Below are 27,979 nucleotides of genomic sequence, written 5' to 3' on the forward strand. Positions count from 1 at the left end.
CAAAAGGGAATGACAGGAGGGTGAGTAAATTATGACAGATGTTTATTTTTGGGGTGAACTATTCTTTTAAGAATGTTTCTGTTATTGTGTATAATTGCTTTTGTTACAATATTAGTAGGTTGTAATATCAGTAGCACAGATTTATTGCAGTAACCGGATTTACCAGGTTACCAGGTACATTTTTCCACTTAGTAGACATCCAACACACAGGAACACTTTCACTAATTCATGTCCTAATGAGAGAAAAATGATTCACAGTTCAGTGGCTGATACAAAATAATTTAATTTATAATGTAACGTTTTTTTTTTTTTTTTTAAATGACAGCCTGACATAAAGCAGATTATTTATATTCCAGTAACTCTTTAGGGAAGTGTACCACCCACTTTATTTAACTGTATCTATTTACTGCACAGTGTGGGTGTGACCGAAACCAATTCTCACTCCTTAGGGGGCCTGGAATGGTGTTAATGTTCTGTGTAGATACAAGATTATTTTGATATTGCCATAATGCCTCATAATGAATCGAAACACTATAAATTGTTCTTTGTAAACTCCATGACAGCTAAAACGAGATTAATCCATGCAAGAAATGCATTAAAACGAATCAAATCAAACATTTCATAAATACAGATTACACAGTTCAAAATCATATAAAATATTGGTTCACAACTAGTGGGTTGTGACCCAAAAATGGGTTGCAGATCTGTTTTGATAGGGTCATGGAAAGCAGAAAAAAAAAACATGTTAAATGCAAATAATAAAATGCACACAACCATATAATGGTGCATAATTAGAATTGAAAAAAAAAAAAAGTTTAAAAAGGGAAGAGAAAACGCTTCCCATATCTTTTGTTGTAAACGTCAAATGCTGTGCATACTAGGCCTATCAATTAATACTGTATATTTCAACATTTTGATATTTTGCTTTTGTGCGATATACAATTTTGGTACTGTGTAGGGTCACCATTGTCCTTTCGAAAATATGGATCCTGAAGCAAAACCAGTTGAGAACCAGTGATTTAAAACAAAAAACGTTTGGGATGCTTGCAGAAGGCTCAGTTTTTATAGTCACTTGAAGGTCTTTGCTTGGCTGGAATGTAAGGGAAATGTGTTTGTGTGCTTTTATCTGAAACAGTTTGGGTACTGCAACTACAAAGGGCTGTTTTCTTTGATTCCGGGCTAGAATAAGTCTTACGGGTGGATCTTGGCGTCAGAAAACGTGTAGGTGAAGATGAAAACACAGAATCAGTGGACGAAAGCCTTGATGATCTCAAACCACCTCTATCTTCATCATAATCATCATCACAGCATAATGCATGGTACAACGTCTTATCGTAGTAGTGGATCCTTCCCCCAGATCCGAAGACCCAGGAGGTTTTTGGACTGTTTGGAGCCTTTAATGGTCCATTCAGGGCAGGTAGGTCTCCACAGCTTCGTCCGTAGAGGTCTAATTCTCGATTCTTAGCTGTGGTTGGGTTCCGGGCCGTGTCTAGCAGAGGATTGTGTTGTAAGTGGCTGAGGTCATGTTTGTCGGATAACGTCTCGGTATGGAAGAGGTCGCCTAGTGATTTCCCATGATCCTCATCTTCTAGGTCAAGGTCAATATCTGATGTTAATTTGTCAATCTGAGCCACAACCTGAGTAGAAAAAAGTCAAATAAACATGAGAAAATGCCCATATAACAATCATTGAAACTGATATTAAGATATTAGTAAATTAAGAAACTGTGAATGTATAAAGGAGCTTCAATGGTTCTTCACAAAAGTGCTAAAAGGTGTATGAGTGCCCAATATATTTAGGGCTGTCAATTTAATGAGTTAATTTAGTGTGATTTAGAAGTTTGTTTGTTTGTTAGAAATTAACACAGTTAATCATGTTTCAAGACCTGTACATACATTCTGTAATAAAGGTACATATTTTCCTCCCATCAGAGAAATTCAGGCTTGAAATACAGTACATGCACCTTCATGTTTTTACAAGCTGTGTCAGTAGGGGGAAGTCAGTGCACCTCAACAAACCTCACAAGCAGCACAGCCACAGAATGAGAGCTGCTCAAACAGGACATCTTGACTAAGTACAACAGAATGCAGGGATCTCAAGAGGTGATTTTCAAAGTTTCAACTACTTTAACCTTAGCATAGCATCTTGCAAATGCAACGTTTATGACAAAGAAAACCAGTGAGACGCTCCAAAAGCATCCGTCTGACGCATATGCAGGCTTCGGGAATAACGGAATACTTGTAACAGCACGTTATATTACGTAATCAGGATACAAAAATATGTAACTGTAATTTGTTACAGTTACATAACAACCCAACATATTCAGATTACAGTTTTATTTGGTAAAAGTTGGGATTACTACCAGGATAAATTTTTTTTTTATTTAAAAAAAAAAAGAAAAAGATCCTCCTGACATAAAATTATAAAGACCGCTGCTTGCTTTATAGTGGTACAGATATGACAAGATGCGCGCTGGAGATCTCTTCTGGTTCATCACAATGGCCACTGGAGAAATATTATAATTTTTGTGGAAATTCCAACATTCTTGTCACTTCAGTGGAGAAAAGGGAAACAACATTACAGTTCAGTGCAAATTATACCTTCCAGCTGTGAAGATGCAGTGATTTTCCAAGGACCCAATACATAATTTAAAGAAGCATTTAAAGGTAAGACCCATACGAAACTCATGTTAGCTACTATAGCTAAAAGTAGTCATAAGTGTTCCATTATTTCGCCGTCAGACCATCTTTCGACCATTTTCGCGGGAGCAGGAATAGAAACGAAGAAAAGACCACTCCCCCCACAGGATGCCTACTGTCAAAACTTTAGTGTGGCTTCTCATTTCCATCTTAACTTCAGTTGAAACTCTAAAATTGTTCTCTGAAATGCGTTCATGTTGTTATGACAACAGTAATTGGGACAGCATTGCTTTTTTTCTTTGTTAAAAAAAATCCAAATTGTACACATGAATACCAAATTAATTGAAAAAGTTATTAAGTTCTTAGGGGAAAGTGCAATGGATAATTTATCTGATTTTGATACTTATTATAAATGCACTGTTAAGAACAGTTCAAAAGTATGGGTGAGGGAGAAATACTGGCAAATGTAACATTTGAAAACTCATAGAAAGTAGGAATAAGTAAATCAAGACACAGTAAAAAGGCTTAAATCTATTTTTATCTGTTCTTTTTGTTTATATAAGTTTTATCCCCTTTTCTCCCAATTTGGAATGCCCAATTCCCACTACTTAGTAGGTCCTCGTGGTGGCATGGTTACTCACCTCAGTCCGGGTGGTGGAGGACAAGTCTCAGTTGCCTCCGCTTCTAAGACATTCAATTCAGTAGTTTGTATGTTAATGTAATTTTGTGTTAAAGCAGTAAACGTATTTGGCTTGCTGTCCGTACACTGGAGGGCTCGGAGCTCGAGACTCGACTCGAGTCCTGATTACCCCCCCGGACTTATTTAGAAAATGAATCTAGAGAATATGTGGAGATGGGGTGGAGGTGGGATGTCAGAAGAGTTGTCACAGGAAGCAGGTAAGCAGCAGCATATACTCATGCTCGTTGGCTGTGATTTGTCAGATTCAAATTAACATGCTCCTCCTGAACCTCTGTTAATTAACTCCATTTTAGTAGTTTGTATATTAATGTAATCTTGTGTTAAAGCAGTAAACGTATTTGGCTTGCTGTCCATATACTGGAGGGCTCGGAGCTCAAGACTCGACTCGAGTCCTGATTACCCCCAAAAAGGCGTTAAGATGAAATAACGGTACCATGACTATGGCAGGAAGTATTTAGGACAGCAAGCCAGCAACAATTCTATTTGGTAAATTGACTTGGCAGATGCTTCTGAATTGTTCTTCCCCCCAAAATCTGTATAGAGGGAGTGATTTACACATTTGTTTGAAAGTGCATTCTTGTACGATGGCAGGTCGAGAGGGCTATGCTGCGATTTGAACAAGAGACCACCACTCGTCGTAGAAGTGGATGGGCTCACAGTATGAGAACAGGGAAGGTGAAAATGAGAGTTGGCTCATGCAGCATTCGAAAGGGAGGGCTCACACAGCAATTCAAATGGGAGACTGTTCTAAGAGAGAGGGGTTTAGCTCACAGCGTTTGAACGGGTAAGCCCAGCATGCATTTGAACGGGGAAGGTGAGAATGAGAGTTGGCTCACGCTGCGTTCGAAAGGGAGGGCTCACACAGCGATTCAAATGGGAGACTGTTCTAAGAGAGAGGGGTTTAGCTCACAGCGTTTGAACGGGTAAGCCCAGCATGCATTTGAACGGGAAGGTGAGAATGAGAGTTGGCTCATGCTGTGTTCGAAAGGGAGGGCTCACACTGCGATTCAAACGGGAGACTGCTCTATGGAGAGAGAGAGCTCACGGCATTCGAACGGGTAAGCCCAGCAAGCAATCGAATGGGGAAAAATTGGAACGAGAGTTGGTTTGCGCTGCGTTCGAAAGGAAGGGCTCACACTGCGCTTCGAATGGGAGACTGTTCTATGGAGAGAGAGAGCTCACGGCATTCGAATGGGTAAGCCCAGCAAGCAGTCAAATGGGGAAAATGAGAGAGAGAGTTGGCTCGCACTGTGTTCGAAAGGGAGGGCTCACACTGCGATTCGAACAGGAGACTGTTCTATGGACAGAGAGAGCCCACGGCCTTCGAATGGGTAAGCCCAGCAAGCAATCGAAGTGGGAAAATAAGAGCTAGAGTTGGCTCGTACTGCGTTCGAAAGGGAGTGCTCACACTGCGATTCGAACGGGAGACTGTTCTATGGAGAGAGAGAGCTCACAGCATTCGAACGGGTAAGCCCAGCAAGCAATCGAACTGGGAAAATAAGAGCTAGAGTTGGCTCATACTGCATTCGAAAGGGAGGGCTCACACTGCAATTTGAACGGGAGACTTTTCTATGGAGAGAGAGAGCTCACAGCATTCGAACGGGTAAGCCCAGCAAGCAATCGAACGGGGAAAATGAGCAAGAGAGTTGGTCACGCTGTCTTCAAAAGGGAGGGCTCACACTGCGATTCGAACGGGAGACTGCTCTATAGAGAGGGAGAGAGAGCTGCATTCGAACGGGTAAGCCCAGCAAGCAATCGAACTGGGAAAATGAGCAACGAGAGTTGGTCACGTTGCGTTCGAAAGGGAGGGCTCACACTGCGATTCAAACGGAAGGCTGCTCTATAGAGAGAGAGAGCTCACTGCATTCGAACGGGTAAGCCCAGCAAGCAATCAAACCGGTGCCACTCTGTGTCTGAAACGGAAAGCTGAACGATAGCCTTGGAGGGGAGAGCCCGTGATACGAGGATGTAGATGAGTTTGCGCAGCATTTGATGGAGAGGACTTTGCTGCGATTCAAACGGGAGGACTTCTAATTTAAATATATATACACATACATACACATGCACACATAAAAACACACGCACATACATGTGTACACACGCGCCCATGCACACACATGCACGCACACCTGCGCCCATATGTACTAGTGCACATATGCGTGTGTGTTTGTAGAATGTATCAACACAGCAGCGGGTGGTGACGTGAATGATGGTGACTGATAAGGAATTTAGCTGATTAGTGATTGATGAGCTTTCCTGATGTGAAAACGATTGGATCTGATGTAGGTGTGATATGCGTCTGAGGACCAACGACCGAGAGATTGAATTTGTTGTTCTGATAAACCTTTTTTTGGGCAGCGGTGGTTGCTGCGCCAATACGGAATGAATGACTGGAGTAAAATTTGGCCGGGATGCTGTAATGGAGGAGGACAGATTTAAGGTGCTTTTGAAACCAGAATCTTGAAACTGCATGGTTATTATCATCAGTGAATAGCGGATCCAGAGGGGACTTGATGTGGGAATGTCTGTAAGCGAGAAATGAAGCGAGAGATTGGTAAGGTTGGATGGGGGTGGGCAAGTTGAAAATGTAAATTGAATGCCCCTTTTTAAATTGATCTGTTTTGCTTTGTTTAATGAAGAGTCTGATTGTTTCTTTATCTATAATTTGCAGGTCGGAGAAGGTGGGATGGATTTTGGGATCGAATTGAGTGTTGACAGTGATTTCTGAGCAGCGCAGAAAGCCGATAAAAGCTAGAATGGACATAGCGTCAAGCATGCGGGCTGTGTTTAATGAATGGTAAACAAGGTGGAGGGTTGTTAGGCATTTTGTTAAAATGATGATGTTAGAGGCATTCTGGTGTCTGGGTGTGCAGGTTGGGATTTTTTTAATTCCTTTAATTAGCAGAGAAATTTGGGGGTTATTGATTGCTGTGGCTTAACTTGCCGAATATTAATTTGTGGAAGAAATGTATGCCACTCAGATAGCCTTTGATGGTACCTGGTTGAATGCCTTTGAATTGATTTAGGAATTAAATTAAAGATTAAATAGATAGTAAGGAAAAATTTGGGAACTGCAGCTTGTAGGTTTGGTGAAATTGTTTGAAGCTTTTCCAGGCTGTCTAGTAGGTTTGGAGAGTTCTCGATGAGACTGCTCAAATTATGGAGTCAAGTGATGCGGTGAGAAGTTGTTTGAGGGGATGGTCTATAGGAATCTCAGCTCCGAACAGGGAGGTACCGGGATCTGAGTCGAGTCTGCCTCTGGAGCTAATGCTCTGAATTTCTGAAAGGAAAAGCGGGAAAGTGAGTCAGCAATTTGGTTCTTTGATCCTGGTATGTGTCTAGCAGAGATTATGAATTGGTTACAGGCTGAAATCCAAATTAGACATTTTAGAAATGGCATGATCTCGGGGGCACGAGAACAGCCCTTGTTGATGCAATGAACTATAGCCTGAATATCGCAGTGGACTATGCTGCTTTTTTGAAGTCCATTAATTTCCCCACAGAAAGGCTGTGACCACGATGGGGTATAATTCATACAGGGTTGAGGAAGCTGCTGAATGTGGCAGGCTGGAAGGTGAGCCAGCGACCTTGGTAGAATCCCCCGAAGCCTACGGACGGAGCAGCATTGGTGAAAAGCTGGATGTCTTCAGAGAATGAGAGGCAGTCCTCGTAAAAGAAGGTAGGTCCATTCCATTGTTTAAGAAATGTTAACCATAGCTGGAGGTCGGCACGGCAGTATGGGTTTAGGGTTATTGTATCATTTAATGCAGTGATGGATGAGGCGAGTGTGAGGAGGTGTGAGATGAAGGGGCGGCCTTGGGAAATGATGCGCATGGCGAAATTGAGATGCCCGAGGAGGGAGAGGAGCTCTCGTTTAGAGCAGCTTTTGTTAGATAGGAGGTTGGACATAATTATGATTATCCTGTCGATTTTCTCTTTTGGCAGGGAGGCTTGAAAGACGTCTGTATCGAGAATGATACCTAGGAATTCGATGGATAAGGGACCAGCTGTTTTCTCATGGGAAATTGGAATTCCTAAATCGGCAAAAAGTTTCTGGACGGTACAGAGGTGGGCAGCGGGAGGGGCGTCGGGGGGCGAGATGAAGAGGAAATCATCTAATAGGTGAATTAAGTGGGGAATGGGGTAGTTATTTGAAAGGATCCAGCAAATAGCTTCAGACAATAAGTCAAAAATCTTGGGGCTGCTTTTACATCCAAATGTGAGGCGGATGGAAAAATAATAATTCTCTCACCAGCGAACTCCGAAAAGATGCCAGAAATCAGGATGGATGGGCGTTATTTTAAATGCTGAAAGAATTCGACTTTAGCTAGCCAGGCTCCTTTTCCGACATTTTTTATCATTTGGATGGCTTGGTCGACACTGTGGTAGTGGAGAGAGAATTCTTTGAGAGGAATTAAACTATTAATGCTTGAGTATTGGGATTCGTGCGGGGCCGAAAGATCGATGATGATGCATTTTTTGCCTGAAAATGTTCTAGTCGCTACCCCTATAGGGCTGATGCGGAAGGTTCTGAAAGGGGGGGCTTCGAACTGGCCGATCATAAAACCTGATTTTAGCTCTTTATGGATTAATTCATCCACCACTTCGGGTTCAGTTAGTGCGGATTGCAAATTAATGCAAATAACGCTAGTGGAGGGCAAGTTTCTTGCCCGGGGTTGAAGCCAGATTTTAACCCATTTAGGAGGTAGTTTGTAAATTGGGCGTCGGGATGGTTTGCAAGTTCTTTAGCAAGAGAAGAAATATTGACAGGAGTGCTGAGATATTTTTAAGATTTTTATTTTTTAAAGGTTTCGATACAGGGCAAATAGGGCAGGCATGCACACTGCCGCAATGGGAACAGACATGCAGGAAACAACAGCGTTGCCTAGGGCAACAAAACTCATTGAAGTTGTTGCAAACTTGTCTGCCTGTTGAAACTCTTACTACCCTTCCCCTGAAATCACGATCTGGTTGTTCGAGGGGAGGGTTGTTGGAGGGGTGTGGGATGTACCTGGTAGAGTTTTCGGATGTCAGAAGTGTTGTCACAGGAAGCAGGTAAGCAGCAGCTTATATACTCCTGCTCGTTGGCTGTGATTTGTCAGAATCAAATTAACATGCTCCTCCCGAACCTCTGTTAATTAACTCCATTCCGTACATCTTATCACGTGGCTCGTTGTGCATGACACCACGGAGACTCCGCATGTGGAGGCTCATGCTACTCTCCGCAATCCATGCACAGGTTTGGGGAGTAACGGAATACGTGTAACGGGATTACATATTTAAAATACAAAATATATGTAACTGTGTTCCACTACAGTTACAATTTAAATCATTGGTAATCAGAATACAGTTACATTCAAAAAGTATTTTGATTACTGAAGAGATTCATTTGCATTTTATTGTCAGTTTTTTCAAATGACGCGATCCAAAGTGCATTTGAACAGTGGTGAAACACTTTCTTATGATGTTTTACATTCATACGAGCAGACAGAGAAGTAAGTTTGAAGTAAGTTTGGAGCAGAAGAAATAGAAATAAACCTTGTCAGCTTTACGCTAAGCTAAAATGCTATTTCTAGCCATTTTACATGCACAGGTTACCAGGCACAATCATATTTTTTTGTCAAGAAATTCACGTTAGATCATAATTTCTTTTTTTCTAGTATGACCTTTGATATTAGGGCAAACATTTTATTTTTGATAATAAGTTTTGTATTGTTTTCCTGTAAAAATATCTAAAAATCCTTAAAACAAGATCAATTTGATTTATCTTGTTTTAGAAACAACACTGCATAAGATATTTAGGTTTTTCAGAGAATGTATTTTTAACATGTGTATTTTGTCTTACTGTACTGGCAGAGTTTTTATAGTCAAAACAAGTGAAAAAAATCTACCAGAGCTGAAGAAGTAATCCAAAGTATTTAGAATACATTACTGACCTTGAGTAATCTAATGGAATACATTACAAATTACATTTTACAGCATGTATTCTGTAATCTGTAGCAGAATACATTTCAAAAGTAACCCTCCCAACCCTGTCCACGCACAAATTACCACGCGCCCCATTGAGAGCGAGAACCACTAATCACGACCACAAGGAGGTTACCCCATGTGACTCTACCTTCCCTAGCAACCGGGCCAATTTGGTTGCTTAGGAGACCTGGCTGGAGTCACTCAGCACGCCCTGGATTTGAACTCGTGACTCCAGGCGTGGTAGTCAGCGTCAATACTCGCTGAGCTACCCAGGCCTCCTATCTATTCTTTAAAACAAGATTTTGTAAAAAAAATATAAACATAGAATCACCCATAAACGTTAGCTGGTTGTTTGATGTTTGACTGTGATCAGAGGACAGAGGACAGGCACTGGAGGCATTAATAATAATGATGATGATGATAAAGATAGCATGTGATCTACCTATTGCAGTCGGAAGTTAATGAATGGTCAGTGCCAATTATTCTACATGCTAACTGCAATACATGGCAGAATTCAGATTCGTAGTGTTTTTGAATCTGAGGTATATCCTGTCAGATTTTGTTTAATGTTAACCAAGACAGAATTCAGTGCATCTGTTCTAACTTTGCTTGATGAGAAAATAAACCATTTTCTATAACAGATCACCTGATTTGGTTAAAAATTAGTTGTTCTACATTTGATCATATTCTGTTTTCCTATTAAGAAGGCAGTGTCCCTGTTTTTCATGTTTTTTTTTCTTATACTGTATATAATAATAGCTATATCACTCATAACATTATTCAGACACGGTTTGTTTGCATTCAGAAGGCATGATTAAAAGTCTTTGAGAAAATGTTGCTTTTCTCTTGACTTTATTCACATATGTGATCTTGAGGTAGTCAAAAAGTAACTAAAGGTAATCTGATTACATTACTTTCTTATTGATGTACCTTGATTAAGTTACTGATTACATTTTTTTCTAAGTAATCTTTATTTGTAACGGATTACATTTTTAAGTAACCCTCCCAACCCTGCACATTTGTACACAGACTGGCAATTAAAAACGGTGCAGATGGAAGATAAAAACACATCAATGTGAGAACAGGACATCAGTTGCAAAATGGATTGCTGTCGATTGTAGGCTTATGTTCAATGATAAGAAAATAAAATATATGTGTGTGTGTATTCACATATAATCTATACATCTTTTTAATTATTTGAATCATGTATTATTTATATTTAATTATCTTTATTTTGGTCCATTCTCAGCAAAACTGATATATGTGAATCATTGTGATTAATTAGATTATTTAATCTGCATGTCATGTAATTTGTTCAGTTAAAATTTTTAATCGATTGACAGCCCTAATTACAGGCTATTTATAATTATTTAAAATCCAATATTTTAAATTATCTTGATTTGGGGCCCTTCCTCATGTAGGTTCTACTGGTTGTTTAGATCAGTGTTACTATCAGAAATAATTATTTCTTTAGTTTTTAATTAATATTTAAATTAAATAATAGAATCTAACTCATTAAAACCTCACACGGTGCACCATTAAATGTAGTGCGCCACGTTCAGGAGCGGGTTTGGTTATTAGCAATAATTAATAATTATCAAAGATAATTATTATTAAAATCAATAGAACATTGATGAGAATCAATGTTAGCTTTTTTAATCCTTTAAATCAACAATTATCAAAGATAATCATTAATTATTAACATTGATGAAACATTGATTAAAATTAACACTAGCTTATTGATCCTTCAAATTCAACAATTATCAAAGATAATTATCAATTATCAAAAATCAATAGAATATTAATAAGGATTAATATCGCCGGGGCACCACCCTGGAATCAGGGACTAATAACCAGATAGTATAACAGTCTCAATATTAGATTGTTCACTTAAGAAAATCGACATCCGAAGAATATTGACCTTCGAAAAGAAACACTGAAGGCTTGAATCCGAGCACTGACATCCCCTGTCAGCATTTGACACAGGTGTATGCAAAACAAACCAAAACACTTCTCTTTGTTTCTCTAAAGTTTTAATATCAGTAATTTAATAAGCAGTAATATCAATTAATAATCAATACAATGCAGTCAATAAACTTCCGACTTACAACTACAAACTAAACAGTGACATGATTAGATATGGTAACCAAAATAAGCCTATAACACATGAGAGGAAGGTAGGTGTTTGTGTGTGTGTGTGAATGTGTGTGTGTGTGTGTGTGTAAGGTGGGACGCGCACAAATTGGCGGACGTGACCCTCGTGGAGAGTACGTCACGTGAGATTTCCGGCCAGAGAATATGGCCGCGAATGGGGGCAGAGAGAATCCGGATAATGGCGTCTGCCCATTTACCGCATGTCTCCGCTTGTACGATAACTTAGGGACAAAGCTGAGCTTTATCACAAAGTTATCTACTAGCCAAAAGTGTGTGCGAGAATGTTTGTGAGGGGTCGCGTGTGTGTGTGGTTAGTACAAGAGAGAGAGAATAAAGTGGCGGCACCAAAGCCGGTTTTGCGATCGTGGGAGAGAAAGCAGCTGTTATTTTATCACTCAGAGACGCAGTGGACGGCTCGTAAACCATCCCGCGGTCTTTGATTCTTTAATGGATAAACTCAGTGTGCCGGTCTCACATCTGAAGCTGGCCAACTGTTTTCTGAACCAAGTGGTCATGGTATGTCAACCTGAGCCCACGCGTCCATGACGGCAGCCATTAGACTTATTTTGGAATCAGTGTCGAGTAGTGCGTGGGAGCTGATGCACCCATGTGTCAGGTGTTGCCCTTACGGAACAGATCGCCCAAGAAGGTCAGGAAAGGAGGGTGTGGCATGTTAGGAGTGACTGTTTTGGGGAGCAGCTTGGACCCTGTTCCCCTTTTCCCGACCTACAAAGTAAACTTTGGCGTTAACGGGAGGGGGTACATTGTCTAGTAATACTAACAGGGTTTCAGCGCCGTGTGCCTTTGAGGAGTTCGGCGGACCTGGTGAACGATGGAGCATGTCAAGCTTCGTTACTAATTCAGTCAAGCATCTCCTTATATCCTCCATTTCCTTTCTCAAATCTTGTTCTCTGAGGGGGTTTGAAACCTTTTCTACCCACCCACCTTCTTGTTTGTGTTTTCGTTGGAACCGTCCCTTTCCTTTTGGCCGTTGAACGTTTTGTCGTTTAGGTCTGCCGTGACCCTGGGGGTGTGTCTGGTCACCACCCCCCTGGTTCTGTTGCCTACCCTGCTGGCGGGGTGATCAGCGCCTCTGGGGTCCTGTTCTAGTATTCACCTTAACGCGAGGCATTTTGTTGCCTTCAAGTGCTAGGTCTGCATATTCTGAGGCTTGACTCCCCAGGACTCTGGCGTCACCTTCATGCCCTCGGGCAGGACGCACACGTGTCTCCCATGCCAGTTGCACGTACCTTCAGATTTCCTGCATGGTGGGGTTGCCCGTTCTGCAGTGCATCGTGATGTCATATTGCACGCTCTCGTGGAGGTTGTGAAGGAATAGAGACTTGAAAGCTCATTCCTCCTCCAGACCTGGTGCGTTACACGGTTCTCAGGCGTCTGTAATACGTGGAGGCTCGTGCCTCTTCTGGGTGATGGCGAAAGCACCTATCGTAGCGGAGGCTTCGTCCATATACAGCGAATACTCCTCGCGTAGGGCTTTACACAGAGCTGAGTAGCGGTTTTGGGTACCAGTCGGTAGCGTTTCCATGAACACATGGACACTCCTTACCGTGGTCTTCCATATGAGCTTGAGTTTTTCACGCGACGAAGCATAAGGCAAGTCAGCCAGGCAGTGCACAATTTCTCTGAGATAATTGTCGATGTTTGAATCTCGATTACTTGGGTCAAAGCACTCTATGTCCCCTGCGAGAGACTCGAGTTGTCGGATGAGCAAGCCTTGGTGTCGGTATGACCACGGGTCGTCCGAGTCATCCGAAACACCATAGTCACCCGGATCGCTATAGCGATGAGGACGACTTCCTCCCCTTCGTGGTGGGGAAGGAGTCCAGTCGATGCATGGGGGTGGACCCCGGGTTGCGTACAGCTCCCTGGCTAATGGGATCTTCGAGCCGCTTACACCACTCTGGGCTTGGAAATAATTTTTCCCCCTCTGTGGTGTGGAATCAGTCGGTTTGAAACGCAAGGTGGCGTGACTGAAAACTGACTGGGGGGGGCAACTGTAAGGAGGGGCACCTGCATCCAACCAGCGGGCCGCTGGAGGAGCTTTAAAGGTGTCTCGGAGGACGAAGTCAGAGACTGTACCACTAGGGGCAGCTCGGCTCCTAGCGTGTGTCCCTGGGTTTCTCAGGGGCACATTTCTAAGCGTAGCGCTAAAGAGGGGGCCCTCTTCTATGTCAGATGTTGTGCTGTGCGTTTCAGCTGCACTTACCTGATCTGACTCTACTCTTACCTGGGCAGCTTGAAGCTGCCTGTGCAGGGTTTCGTTTTCGTCGGGCATTATCTTCCTGTGCCTGGACTTTCTCAGCTTGGGTGCACCTAACTTCTTGGTGCAGGCTGAGATTTTCCCTCTGCACCGCTTGGTGGCTGCTCTGCAGCTAGGCGAGCTGGGCCTGGTGCTCTGCGGTTTGCAGTTGGGTTCTGCGGTGATGAAGTAGGAACATTTGGCCCACTAGGTCTGGGATTGTGTGCTTTGGCTTCCCAACCAGGTTGTTGACATAATCAACTAGTTCCTGCAATGCTTCAACACAACGACTAATATTGTAGCCGTTAAGGTTATCTCTCTCCTCTACCACATCTTGCAGTGCTGGGTCATCGGACCTCTGTGGAGCTTCAGCTCCAGTCACTGTGGCAGTAAAAATTCTTGCGACACAGTGGCTCTGATAGCTTGTTGTGTTACAGGTTCTATAATGCTGACATGAATGCACAGGTGAGAGGCTTCGACCTGTGGCTTACGGGCTACTGTTATATAATTTGCAAATTTCACTGCATTCTCTCTTTGGTGGATGTCAGTTAAGTGACTTGGCACCTCTCTGTAACATCTAGGTGAAAGCATTAGGAGTTAAATAACAACAACAGCAGGCTTTGAGCAGACTATTGTAAACTTACCAACCCCTAATTCGCTCTTAAGAGCACTTTCACACCACACTGGCTTATGCTTGGCAAGTTGTGAGAAGTCAATTGTCAAACAGAACCAAACTTTGAAGTAATGATTCAAGTTATTACTTTGGATTCTTATGCATACACACTGTGACAAACTGGCACATAGGATGCCTCACACGGGGCACCAACTATTATGTAAATTCTACTGGTTGTTTAGATCAGTGTTACTATCAGAAATAATTAATAATTAATTCTTTAGTTATTAATTAATATTTAAATTAAATGATAGAATCTAACTCATTAAAACCTCACACGGCGCACCATTAAATGTAGTGCGCCACGTTCAGGAGCGGGTTTGGTTATTAGCAATAATTAATAATTATCAAAGATAATGATTATTAAAATCAATAGAACATTGATGAGAATCAATGTTAGCTTTTTTAATCCTTTAAATCAACAATTATCAAAGATAATTATCAATTATCAAAAATCAATAGAATATTAATAAGGATTAATATCACCGGGGCATCACCCTGGAATCAGGGACTAATAACCAGATAGTATAACAGTCTCAATATTAGATTGTTCTCTTAGGAAAATCGACATCCGAAGAATATCAACCTTCAAAAAGAAACAATGAAGGCTTGAATCCGAGCACTGACATCCCCTGTCAGCATTTGACACAGGTGTATGCAAAACAAACCAAAACACTTCGCTTTGAAATATAACAAAGTTTATTTATGCAGTAAAATCAGTTAATAATCAATACAGTGCAGTCAATAAACTTCCGACTTACAACTACAAACTAAACAGTGACATGATTAGATATGGTAACCAAAATAAGCCTATAACACATGAGAGGAAGGTAGGTGTGTGTGTTTGTGTGTGTGTGTGTGTGTGTGTGTGTGTGTGTGACTGTGTGTGTGTGTGTGTAAGGTGTGATGTACACAAAATGGCGGACGTGACCCTCGTGGAGAGTACGTCACGCGAGATTTCCGGCCAGAGAATATGGCCGCGAATATGGGCGGAGAGAAGCTAATGGTGTCTGCCCATTTACCGCATGTCTACGCTTGTACGATAACTTAGGAACAAAACTGAGCTTTATAACGAAGTTATCTACTAGCCAAAAGTGTGTGCGAGAATGTTTGTGAGGGGTCGCGTGTGTGTGTGGTTAGTACGAGAGAGAGAGAATAAAGTGGCGGCACCAAAGCCGGTTTCGCGATCTTGGGAGAGAAAGCAGCTGTTAGATTATCACTCAGAGATGCGGTGGACGCTCATAAACCATCCCGCGGTCTTTGATTCTTTAATGGATAAACTCAGTGTGCCGGTCTCACCCGCGATGGCGGAAATACGCAAAAGTCCAATGTGGTTGGACTACAACACAGCAGATCTCATTCGTGATAAAGTACATTACAGTAATACCTTGAGTATTATTAGCAGCAATGAGCGGACTCGGCGGTCCGTAAACTGTACAAGTAATAACTTTGATACACAAGAATAACACACTATAATATTCTATCTCTGCCCAGATGTAAACTGCTTACTTGAATCGTATGAGGACGCAGACGAATGTGTGTTCATCCATCCTTTAACTCCGACTCGGTTCCTCGAGGCTCGGGTGATGACGGGAGGCCGTTTCCTCGCTCTGTTGGCGGGCGGTACGGCTGCTGATTCTTGGCGGGCTGGCGGAGAAATCAGCGACGTCGACTTGATTGAAGAGGGAAGAGAAATCTTTCCTCTCTCTTCACTTCTGCAGGCAAACGGATGAAGATGTGGATTGCTCGGCGATCTCCTTCAGATCCGTTAGTGCCGTTAGTTCGGATTCGGTGGAACACAGAGTAATCTCAACTCGTCCAGCGAGATGGAGATTGTATGGCCACAGTTTCAAGTCGTACGTTACTTCCTTGTGCCATGAGGCTACACCTGAGAGCAGCGATGAGCTGCGTCTACACATGGTGAGCAAAGTTGCTGGAAGCAAAGCCCGGAAGGATCTCAGAGTTATTTCTACTCCCGATGATGTCATGGCTGAGGGCCGTTCTGTTGTGTGCCTCATCCAGTAGGAGTTGAGTTCAATCCTTTAGTGAGCAAGGCTTCATGGGATTTGTTGTCTGTTTTGGACTCCCTTTGTTTGATTTTGGCGCGGTTTTTATCAGTAAGATTTATGACTGTTTGTGGGCCTCAGTCAGGTTTTACGACTGTGTTAGGCCTGCCTTTGTCTTCTATCTGAATACATGAGGCCCAAACTCAGCAAATATTGAAATATGCGATTAATTGCATTTGACAGCCCTAGCCCTATCGATTGACAAGAAAAAAGAGCCATTCCCTGTCCGACACATTTTACATGTAAGGGTTTGCTGACATCAGCTTTGAACAAATCCCAAAGTCTAAGAATTAAATTTCGGGGAGTAACTCATCTCACATCATTTTTGCTATGGACTTCAAAACATGTGGCATACTGAGAAGTCTAATAACTTTTTCTAATCAGATTTGTGCCCAAAGGAACAATAAAAACACTGGTGGACCACAAAATCGGTGATAAAATCCATTACACTTACATTGAAGGAAGGACCTGTGCCATATCTAGGGACCAGAATATCACAGTTAAACGAAGGTGTGCTCTTTGACTGAAGCAGCCTCCCATAACTCTCTAGCAATGAACTAAAAACCACTCAAAACACCATAGCAACATCCTAGCATTGAGGAGGCAACTTTTACATGGGCAAGCATCACTCACATTTTCATCACTAAATGTAAAAATCTAATTTCTAACAAGATATTCCTTAGCATTTACTTAAGAAATGTCTGTATTTTCATATGGTCTGTATGTTTTGTGCTTAAGCCATTAATGAAAAATAAATATACATCTCTCTTTTCCATCCCTCCATCTCTTTCCCTAGCACCCACTGGCATTGGAATATTTAATATTTATTTGTGATGAAGTGAATTTGTCTTCCCGCTGTGCCAGTAACTGCATCTTACATAAGATCTCAACCATACGCTTATCAATATTCCTCCTCTCGCTTTACTCAGCTCTTTTTCTGTACAGAGTCTCAAGGCTGGTAGAGGCACAAAACAAAGTAAGGAGGAACGATCAGACAGATGGAGACCTCTTTGATCAAAAAGTCTGTCTGTAAATGTAATCAGATTTTTTAACATAATATGTGTGTGACGAACATGTTTATATGATGCAGTTGCCGCAAATTAAACCCCTTTTCTCAACACATGGCTTACCATTCCAAACTAATTAAGTGAGTTTTGTCAGTATTATGCAGCTGAATAAGTTATGATACATTTATGTTTGATTTGTTTGATTCCTTTGGACTTTGAAGATAAAAGAACTGACTTTGAATTCAAATGTCAGTTATTGATGATGGTGTGTTCTATTATTCAGTGCCTTTGATTCTGATGAGCTGAATGCTTTGTTAGTGCCAAATGCACTTTTTTTTAAAAGTCGTTCTGCTGTGAGTAGTGTTAGTGAGTAACTAACTAAAAGTTGCATTGCTACTGACGTAACTAAATTTTTCAGGAGCGTGACAGTTGTAGATGTAATGTTTTCAAAACCGTGTAGTCATTTTAGTAACAAGCTATTTTTAACAATAGTTGGTGGTGTAGTGCAACAAATATACCGATTTAATATGGCATGTAAATACGTTCTTACTGGCTTTGTCAATGTATACAAGTATTATGCGCATGTCTCTTCACGTTGTGATGTCAAAAGCAGAGAATATTGCAAATATTTAAAATCTCATGTAAACACGGTTTTCTTGCTTTGTCAGATTTCTTAAAAAAGTAGATTTTTGGGAGTAATCAGCATATTGGTGTGCATGTAAACCGGCTCCATGTGTGTTAGTTTGGATGCCATCTATATGCTGGTTTATTTCTAAACCGTGACAAAATCCAGGAAAACAGAACAAAAATATTGATGGCTCATGCTGGACTATGCAAGGTGTGTCCCAAATCACATACACTATTCTATGTCATTTTGTAGTGTAAGAAGTGTGAGTAGTGCAACACTGAAAATACATCAAATGTTGGAGTATGGAATGTTGGACACTTCATGCACTCAGCGCTCGTAGCTTGATTAACGTAGCGTAAGGAGTGGAGTTACCTCGGCACGATGCTGGCCTGACAAAACAATAGTAATTAATGGTGAATGTGGCAACTAGCAAAAGTTCTGTGAACACTCAAAAAATAACTCTTTGTCTAAACTTGATTCAATCGTGGACAGTGGTTCCACTTGTTTGAAATTAGTTTTCTTAAATTAACATTTACCATGTAATTTCAATTTAAACACTTCAAGTAGAGGGAACCTAACTGAATCAAGTAAGCCCAACAAAATGTAACATGTCAAAATAACTCAAATGAAACTCTTTTGATGATATGCTAGCTAGTGACAGGAAATGTTAGCATTCTAAACACATGCTGGTGGGAAGCACTACTGAGTGCAACTTGGTCATCATGCTATGGTTAGCACAGAAATTGTTCAACAGATAAAGCATTGTGTAGAATACTAAAAATGGATTGGTCCTCAACCTAGGCTACAACTACAACATAATAGGAATTCTTCAATATCTCAACATATTATAACATTGAACACTAAGTCTCCCCCTTTATATTCATCTTGCACAGAGACACATAAAAAACACTCAATTTTAACATTTACTCTCCATGTCAAGTACCATGCAAAGCATGCTGGGAACTAGAAATCCTCTGCCTAGTATCAGTTAACCAAACAAAAATGGTCATGTTGTCACAAAGTAGATGGATTAAGTAATGCCGGCAAGACACTTTTATTAGTTAAATCAACTTATTTAATTTAAGTTCCCTTTGTTACATACATTTTTGAGTAATATAAACATAGGAGGATTGAGTATAACTGAACAGGCTATGTTAAATTTTTTTTAGATGTAAGTGTTGAACTGAAGTTGGCTAACATGCTAAAACTAGCGGCAACACCACTTTTTCAGCTGAAAAACAGTGTGGTAAAAACTTTTAGTGTTCCATTTAGGGCAATACTACACTTAGAAAATTCATACACTATGTGGCCGAGAGTACAATGTAAGTGCATAGTATATAGTGTGTCATTTGGGACACAGCTACAGATTTCTGTCCAACAAATGCTCTCTAGTATGAGAATATCCCTTCCCCAATACCACCTGCAACATACTAACAAGTAGCAAATTATGGTCCATGGCTGTGACGTAACTAAAGACAATTCGCTTTTTAAAAAAATAAAATAAAATAAAAAGAACAAGCCCTTCAATTTTTCAATCCCAATCTTCCTGTTTCATTAGGAAATACGTCAACATGGGAAAGATAGAAAGATTTCATGGGGTCTTTAAAAGGGTAGCTTGGCTATAGTTGAACTATTTTAAATTATGAGTAATTTGTAACTTGACAAGCTACAGTTTCAAAGTAGCTGCAACATTATCAGTCAGTAGCATTCAATCACATGGAGAATGTTAACGATTTGGCAGATCGGTTATTCAGCGGTGAGCCTGAAGGCTTTTGGCTGTCGAGATTCAGTAATAAGCAGTCAAATGTAAACAGTAAAAGCCCAAATGGCAGGCATTCAACAGTACCAACATCTATTCAAACTGCACCTGCTGCTCGAAAACACACACACAATGTGCAAACAATGGCAAGCTTTTTACAATACAGACGGGTAAGGACTGCGCATACATTTCGTACTGTAATTGTGAATTTATCGAACCCTGTCAGAATGATAAGCACTACGCTCAGAGATAGTTATCAGAGAGATACATTTTTAGGACTCCACTGAAAGGATCCTGTCTCTTGTGGGTCTGTGCCCTGTGCCGTGCTGTCATTCACTTCATGTTTAATGTATTCCTGCCAAGCACGTACTCACTGATCAGAGAATGTTGTGCTGCTCGACAGGACAGTGAGTCCAGCTGAAGAAATTCATATATTTTGGAGGGTGGTATGACACAAGAAAGAGACTTGCTCAACTTGCAAAAATTGCTGGCCTATGGAAACTCCTAAGCTGTTACAGTCATACAAGGAAGGTGTACTGCAAATATGATCATAACAAATGCAGACATTACATTTGACATTAGGATAATATTCCCCCATAGCATTATTATACATAACATTCAGCATTATATATAGTAGATTAATATGGCACTATCATTAAACCTCTGTAAACTTAAATTGTCTCTCACGCAGTCAGAGTAGATCTCTCTCGAACTTCCAACGGACATTCGATCCCTCGCGCTGAAAACGCACATCTCTCTCATGCTCCTGGATCTTCCTGTATTACATTCGCTTTTCTGTTTCAGTTTCAGCCATTTCAGCCAAACTCATCGTACAATACCTGAGGCTGCTAGTGTGCAATCTTATTTTAGAGCTCTGTAACCCGCGTCATGACATGAGTGCAATCATCTCTCGCACCCTGCGACCAATGGAAGTGAGCACAAGGAGGATGCACTAATTTCAGATATGAACCAGTTATCAGAAGACTAAACTCGCTCGACAACGGGGGGGAAGGAAACGACAACGACACTGGCTGTTGTAGAAACAGGTAAGATGTATCGAAGAACAAAACTGTAAATTAAAAAAACATCACAACATAATACACGAGACAATAATGACTTCTCCCAATTTAGACTTTGAAATGTACCCTTTCTTGTCATTTATTATTAATTAGTTCCCTATTTTAACTACTAATGGCTATTTTTAAATTTCTTTTGACCTATGTAAACTCAAATTAATACATTTAATTAACCTTTATTTTCTAATTTAGCTAATTTAGAAATTAGCTCATTCCTAATGAGTTTATTTATTCCCTTTTTGCTAATTATTAAATTGTTCAATTAATAACCTTTTGAAATACATCTTTTCAAATATTCTTTGTCTTCTTTTGAAAACAACAAAAAACAACAAAAAAACGAAGAAAACAAAATACAATAAAATTTCAGAAAATGATAATCACTTTAAATCAAATTGACGTTTACAATACCAGTCTCAATATAAATTGAGATTACATTCAATTCAGTGTCAGTGTAATGACACTGCTTCCCCAGAATTCTTTTCCTTTTCACGTAATTCAGTTCTGAACAACACAGTTCATGCGAAACTGCACAATCCTACCACTCCATTGATTTTCAGATCCTGATCCAAGGTTCAGTCCTTATATGGGTATGACTCGCCAGTTCCTGCACCACATTGACACCTTTTAGCATGAGGCAGGGACAATTTGAGTTCAGAATCCTCTTTGGAAATCATCAAACACTGGGCAAAATGTGATCAGCATCCAACTCCCGGGAAGATAGAAAGGAAAAAAGAGAGAGAATAAAAAAGGGGAAGTAAAAAAAAAAACCCAACCAAGATAACTTGATTTCAATTAAAAGAAAGTTTCCCGAAGAAACTTTTTTAAGAAGTTTTTTCATAGCACTCACTCACAGTCGTTTGACTTGGTAACGTTCAATCCACACTTCTATTTCCAAATCTCTGTCTCTTATCTCTGAAATCCAACTTTTAGTTATGTCCTTTCTAATCTATTTTTCTGTTTTAGGGCTTTTTAGATGGCACAACAGAAGCAGCTTCATCAGCTGTGATGACTTATCACTTATGACTTATTGTTATTCTAAATTAAACTTATTTCTTAACTTTATACATTTTCTTATTATCCTCTCTTCAAAACAACACTCTTAAACTCTTCAGATATTAATAAAATAAAAGTACTCAATTTACATATTTATGCATGCTATAACACTTTCTTTGTCTCCTTTTTTCTAGCTTCAACTTGGACTACTAGTAATCTGGGTTACACCTCCTTGTGTGCAATGAAACGATTTCCATTTGTATGCCCATGTTACAGCGTGTTTTGGATAGAACAGATGCTAAAAAAATAAATAAACAAAGATTTCCTATTTCCACGATACACATCGTCTCATTTTTGAACCACGATGTATTGTGCCACGATAAACCATTACACCTCTAAAAATCAGCAAATGGAAATATTTTACTCTTTTTATTTGTATTATTATTATCTTGAACTCCAGTAATGAGAATTAATTTTTTTTTTTTTTCACATTATAGTACTGTCTGAGAATCATTACACATAATCATTACATGGCTCTCTGGAATACTCGATTCTGATTGGTCAATCCCACCATCTAGCGGTCTGATATTTCTGAATAATTAAGTGATATCAGACTGGTCATCCGGGTATTGCAATTCATCTGTCCTACTCGTTTAACTCTGCAATTTTTACAAGTAAGCTAATAAAATAATTTCAACTCCAATCAATGTTTAATGTTCATTTGTTTATTCATTTGGTTAGCAGTCTTGTAATAAGTTGGATAATGAGCAGTCAGATGGTCTTTTTCGCAAAAGAAACCCCAATGCAAATTGACGCAAATTGTAGGTGAAATTCAGCTGTTTTTAGAGGCTCTGTGATTTCTTTCTTCTCACATAATAACATAATTTTCCACGCAAATCAATGAATTTCATGTCCATTTATTTTTTTTTTTGGGTAGGTAGCTGTGTAATAGGATGGAAAATGTACAGTCTTCTGGTCGTTATCACAAAACAAGCCCCTTCAGGGTGATACAAGACCTGATTCATCCTGATCACCCTGTTTGGGTTTATTCTGTGATAATGACCAGATGACTGTACATCAGCCCTTACTTAACAGAAGTTACAGAAATTAACAGAACTTCTATTATAAATATCATTAAAAGTATCTGTGCTGTATGTATTGAAACACAAAATGTAAAAATCCCATTTAAGTATTGTTCTGATCTACAATCTAAATCTAATTATGTGGCTGATGCAGCAAATCCCATGCAATTCTAAAAGTTACAAGCCACCTCAGTCTTTTTATCCAATTTGTCTCACTTGCAGAACCCAAGGTCTCGAATAGTTATATATTTAATAGTTATATACAGAAATGTGCAGCTTTTTGTCTAAGCGTTTAAATTAATTTCACCATACAAAAATGTTCTTTGCTTGAGCTGTAAAATTGTCTATATCATCCTTTTAGCCAGGGTTGTTTCTAGGCATAGATATAATAGTATAAGTAAAATATAAGTGATATAAGCGGCTGCTTAGGAAACCAAGCCACCAGGGGGCCCCGGTCAGCAATCTGTACCCAGTGTGTATTTTAACATTTATTCTGGTGCAGTGCTTTTCCCCATAGAATTTTGACCATTGTAAGAGCAATCCAATAAACATAATTTTATTTTATTTTTTACAAAATGAGAAATGACCCGAAACTCTACTAGAAGGCTAATCTCAAGAGAGATTAACTTGTAATTAACCCAGAACCTTCTTTAAATGTACAGTAGTTAGTTAAGTTTTGCTAGTAACTTGTACTGTAGCTAACTAGTTTATCTGAAAGATAGTTTGACGATTTTTCTTTTCATTTAAAATACCTTGTAGAGTCAGTTTAGTAGGTTGTCCTACTGTACATGTTTGGATAGCTAAAATAGTGTTTCAAATTAAAATAATTGATTTATTTTGTAAATATGCACTATATTGAGTGAAATTATATGGTAATGACCTATAAAATGAGTAGTGTAATGGTTACACCAAAGGCAGCAAAGAACTTGGAAATCGTGACAAATGTCCAGCTGTAATTCATGGAATAAGAGACAGCTGAAAGACAGATGAGTGTGTGCCAAAACTAATAACCATGACAAGCTGTCACTGGTAACAATAAAGGTTCTGCTAGAAGGCTTGAATTACAGATGGAGGTGTAAACTTGTCTCAGTCAAGAGCGGTAGAGCTACCGGTAATGCCTGAACTTGGCCAAGGAGACAAATGAGACAACTCCAGAGGAGCTGTGACTGAGATGAAGAGACAAATGCCAGTCCAGAACACTCATAGACTCGGTGACAGTAATGAGGCAGATAGATATCCACCCGAGGAGAGAGATTAATTAAGTAGATGTCCTCTCACACAATGCTGAAAGCAGCCGCCCAACACAAACAGAGATAACCACAAAAGAGACAAGAAATTGACAGGTGAGAAAATGAGGAAATCAGATTTTGTGATGCTTTTGTGCATGTCGGCTCATTGTCTGATTCGCTGGGTGATAATTAGGCATCACAGATGACATCTTGCTTGTGTGAGGTGTCATGGCGTATGTAGGGGAGTGTCATCCTGCAAGTCTTTTCCCTTATTAATCTATCTGTTGGTTACTGTTTGGGTGACAAGCTGTCTAGTTAACAACCCCTGTGTTGACGTATCGCTGGGACGTGGATGTGTTTGAGATCCTTGTGTCTGTATTTGTGTCTATTAGTTAGTGCATATGTAGTTAGTAATAATTTAGTAGAAGCTTTTAGACCAGAAACTACTCTACAACACAAACACAACTGCGAATACATTGTCAATGAACTGCACACATGTCAGTGACACTGTATATACTTAAAGGCCAAAGTATACCTCAGTTTTCCACGTGCCGCTACACCCCATGCACAGTGCACATGCCACAACTGTTATCAGCACAGTACAGATGTACTGTCCACGTGCAGCCCAGTTTTTCTAGACACATGGACAGTTGAACGCGCATCTGTGCATGCCATTTGTACATGCGCTGGCTGTAAACTGTACTAAAAGAGCATCACAAAGCAGTCAGAGTTAGCATGTGTCGAATGCGTCCATATGGGCTTGCAGTCAAAAAAGTCTACTTTGAAAGGCTGAATACTTGACTGTGCACGAGATCAAATGGCACGTGAAAAAACTTAATATAGTTTAGCCTTAATGTGTTCTTGTGTTACTGTGGTGAAAACAAACTTAAGTACTAAAGGGGCGGTAGAGATACCTTCGAATGTATCTGCCATTAAACTGGATGTGTTATTATTTAGATAGCTAGCTAGTTTGCTCAAGAATTTTTTTCAAACTGTTGCTCCGCTATGACAGTGCTTGATCTAAAATACATTTGACTGTAGAAGACAGTTGCCAGCTAAAACTAAAAATGCAATGCATATTTGTGTTGTGTTATGAATTGAATTCTTACATGTTTTGAAAAGCAATGAAGTGTGGAACCGAGCTTGCGAAGCCTGAATTATTTGCATTTACTGTATGTACATAGAGTACACATACTATAGTGTTTTTCTGAGGCTTAACTAGCTGAGCTAGTCACTAGCATCGCCAAGGACAAGGGTTTGAAACTCATACAGTATACTGATCAAATTTAAACCTTGAATGCACTGTAATTCACTGTGGATAGACATGTCCCCTTTCGTACAGATCACTGACTTGGGGGGAATCAGGCCAGTCTCTTAACAAATGAAAAGGTTTGGAACAAAATGAAGGTGAGTAAATGATGAGGAATTTAAATTTTTGAGTGAACTATCCCTTTAACATTCAAAGCAGCCCTAAAGTGTTTCCTTTACCTCCCGGAGTTCTTTCGCCACGTCCTTGAGCTCGGTGAGAACTTCTTCCAGCTGTTCCATGACCATCTTAATGTGCCTGCGGATCTCTGCTCTCCGGTCAGGGCTCTGGCTCAAGTCAAGGGGTCCTAGCAGTGCGCCGTGAAACATCCTTCAAAGGGGGATGACAGCAGCAGCGGCAGCTGGGACGAGGGGATCGGACTCTGGGCTTCATGTCTGAAGATCCCCACAGTGATGTTTGGTCCTATATGAACGAGAGAACTATTCCCAGGTCCAAACATCTTAAACAGTTGTTTGTGGAACTTCTGAGGTATGAAACTCCTATGCTTTGACATCACAGGTTCAAAAACCTTGGATATAGTCCAAGAACATCTAGTATCTCAAAATTCAAAGGGAAAATTTTCAAAAAAGAAGGCATCAACAAAATAGAAAACTTTCTGCAGCTGTAGTCCAACAAACTGTTCTCAGTAATGCTTTGAATCTTTTTGGTGGGACATTAAAATGAAATCAACTAGTTAAATTTTCACAACAAAAAAGAACAACATGAACAACATGAAACATTGACAACATGAAAGAACCTTTGTCTTTAAAGCAGACCAAAAAAATAAAATAAGTAAAACTTCCCTTTGAGCTTATATTTTGAGAGTTTCTTGATTTTCCAGTCATACCGAGACATCAATCTATTGCCTTACGTGGGATATCAGTTCATCTTTTCAAAGATTCTCCACAAATCCCTGCATTTATTCAAAATCTTATACCATAAAGTGTATTTTTCATTGAAGAGCCACCTTTATCAATGCAAGTGCAATCAGTATTTGCTATGAAGAAAATATATATCCAAAAACTGGGCTGAGAATAGTAAAAGAAAATCACATTGGCAATCCTAGAGAGAGCTGGAAGAAAATGACAGCACTCCTGCGTGCTCCAGTGTTCCTAAGAAAAACCATCACTCAGAGAAGGAGAGTTCAGGACATCCAGTTCAGCTCACCCATCACTGAAATCAAGCAGAATTTCAGTATCTTTCCTTCAGTAGCACCTCTTGGCTTTTGTGGCTTCGATCCAGATTTGATTACCATTTGGCTTTATTGCTGCTCCATATGTCTATAAAAAGCTTCCGCAGAGTTCGCCAGGCTTTTTGTAGTGCTCCCACTGTGTGCCTGTGCCGTGTAGCATGCCTTGTACCCCATCGGAGCACGCTAAACACCTCTGTTTCAATCTGGTCCTCTATCATTCATTTAATGCTCAAGCACTCACTCTTAGGAGATCTCCCCTCCCTCCCTCCTTCTCTCTCTCTCTCTCTCTCTCTCTCTTCCTCATTCACTCACCCTCAAACACACATTCATTTCTTATCTTCTTCTTTCACACGTTCTCTTGCATCCTCCATCCTCTTTAAGAGTTACTACCGTACACAAACCATCCTTTAGTCTCACATACTCTTATCCTGTCACTTTCATCTCACTTCCTACAAACACAGACATTTGTGCACATTTCCAAGCTTGCTCTCCGTTCAAATCTTTGCAAGCACTTGCCATCTCAGTTGGGGAAGCAAATTAATTAAATTCAGTGTTGCAGCGCAGGCTCATGAATCGTGAATGCAATGGCTCTGCAGCAATAGAAGCAGACCCGATTATCCCATTAAGAGTGGTAATGAATAGAAGGCAGGCGCAAGTACATCAGGAAACTACTTTCCCTCTTTCTCGTACGATAATTATGTGGGAGAGACACCTCACCTCCTGTATTCATTTTTCTATTGCTCATTCCGACTCGCAGATCGACTGGAGGACTGTGTCAGCAAGTTTGAAATTCTAATTTACATGCTCTGTAATGATTCTTCAAAACATCCTCTGAGGCATGTCCCAAACAGAGGCCCTCATTATTTAGGTGTCTCTGGTGAGAACTCTGATGAGAACAATTGGGGGGAAAAGCAAACGGGGTACAAACAAAATAAGCAATTGCACATGTTTTCAGGCTTATGGTTCCAGTGTCAGTGCCAAACAATGATCTAGAATAACAGGTACAATTTGTGCAAGAGTGTAAATGTGCAATTATGAAAGAAGCAAGTCCTGAGAACAGGTCGTTCTTCATGGCTTTGTTGATCTTATTCTATTTTTAGAGGCGTTGCTAAGGCAAAAAACACTATAATTGTTCATACTTCGGGGTAGGGTTTGAACAAACCTCTAACCCTAAAGCACAAAGTATACTTCAATTTTGACGCAAACGCTCTGCGTCTGCGTACAGTCGAACGCGAACCTGTCAAA

General features: G+C 40.2%; 1 protein-coding gene across 2 annotated transcripts; it reads right to left on the reverse strand.

Moving 5' to 3' along the window:
* Positions 1 to 462: 462 nt before the first annotated feature.
* LOC127437696 (inhibitory synaptic factor 1-like) lies at positions 463 to 26,946 on the reverse strand. Of its 2 annotated transcripts, none has more exons than XM_051692779.1 (2): positions 25,725 to 26,946; positions 463 to 1,637 (listed from the first exon to the last, which is right to left on the reverse strand). In XM_051692779.1, exons 1-2 carry the CDS (start codon positions 25,869 to 25,871, stop codon positions 1,056 to 1,058), a joined length of 729 nt encoding a protein of 242 aa, XP_051548739.1. In that variant the 5' UTR covers positions 25,872 to 26,946; the 3' UTR covers positions 463 to 1,055. The 2 variants fall into 2 exon arrangements, with proteins under 2 accessions (XP_051548739.1, XP_051548740.1); XM_051692780.1 differs by lacking the exon at positions 25,725 to 26,946 and adding an exon at positions 20,544 to 21,602.
* Between the last annotated feature and the right edge of the window lie 1,033 nt (positions 26,947 to 27,979).

Source organism: Myxocyprinus asiaticus, chromosome 48 (assembly GCF_019703515.2).
Source record: "Myxocyprinus asiaticus isolate MX2 ecotype Aquarium Trade chromosome 48, UBuf_Myxa_2, whole genome shotgun sequence".
Taxonomy (NCBI): Eukaryota; Metazoa; Chordata; class Actinopteri; order Cypriniformes; family Catostomidae; genus Myxocyprinus; species Myxocyprinus asiaticus.

Coding starts and splice junctions, on each gene's coding strand:
- LOC127437696 (XM_051692779.1), bottom strand. CDS start 25,871: ATGTTTCACGGCGCACTGCTAGGACCCCTTGACTTGAGCCAGAGCCCT. Junction 1,638..25,724: donor TGGCGAAAGAACTCCGGGAG/GTAAAGGAAACA, acceptor TTTTCTACTCAG/GTTGTGGCTCAGATTGACAA.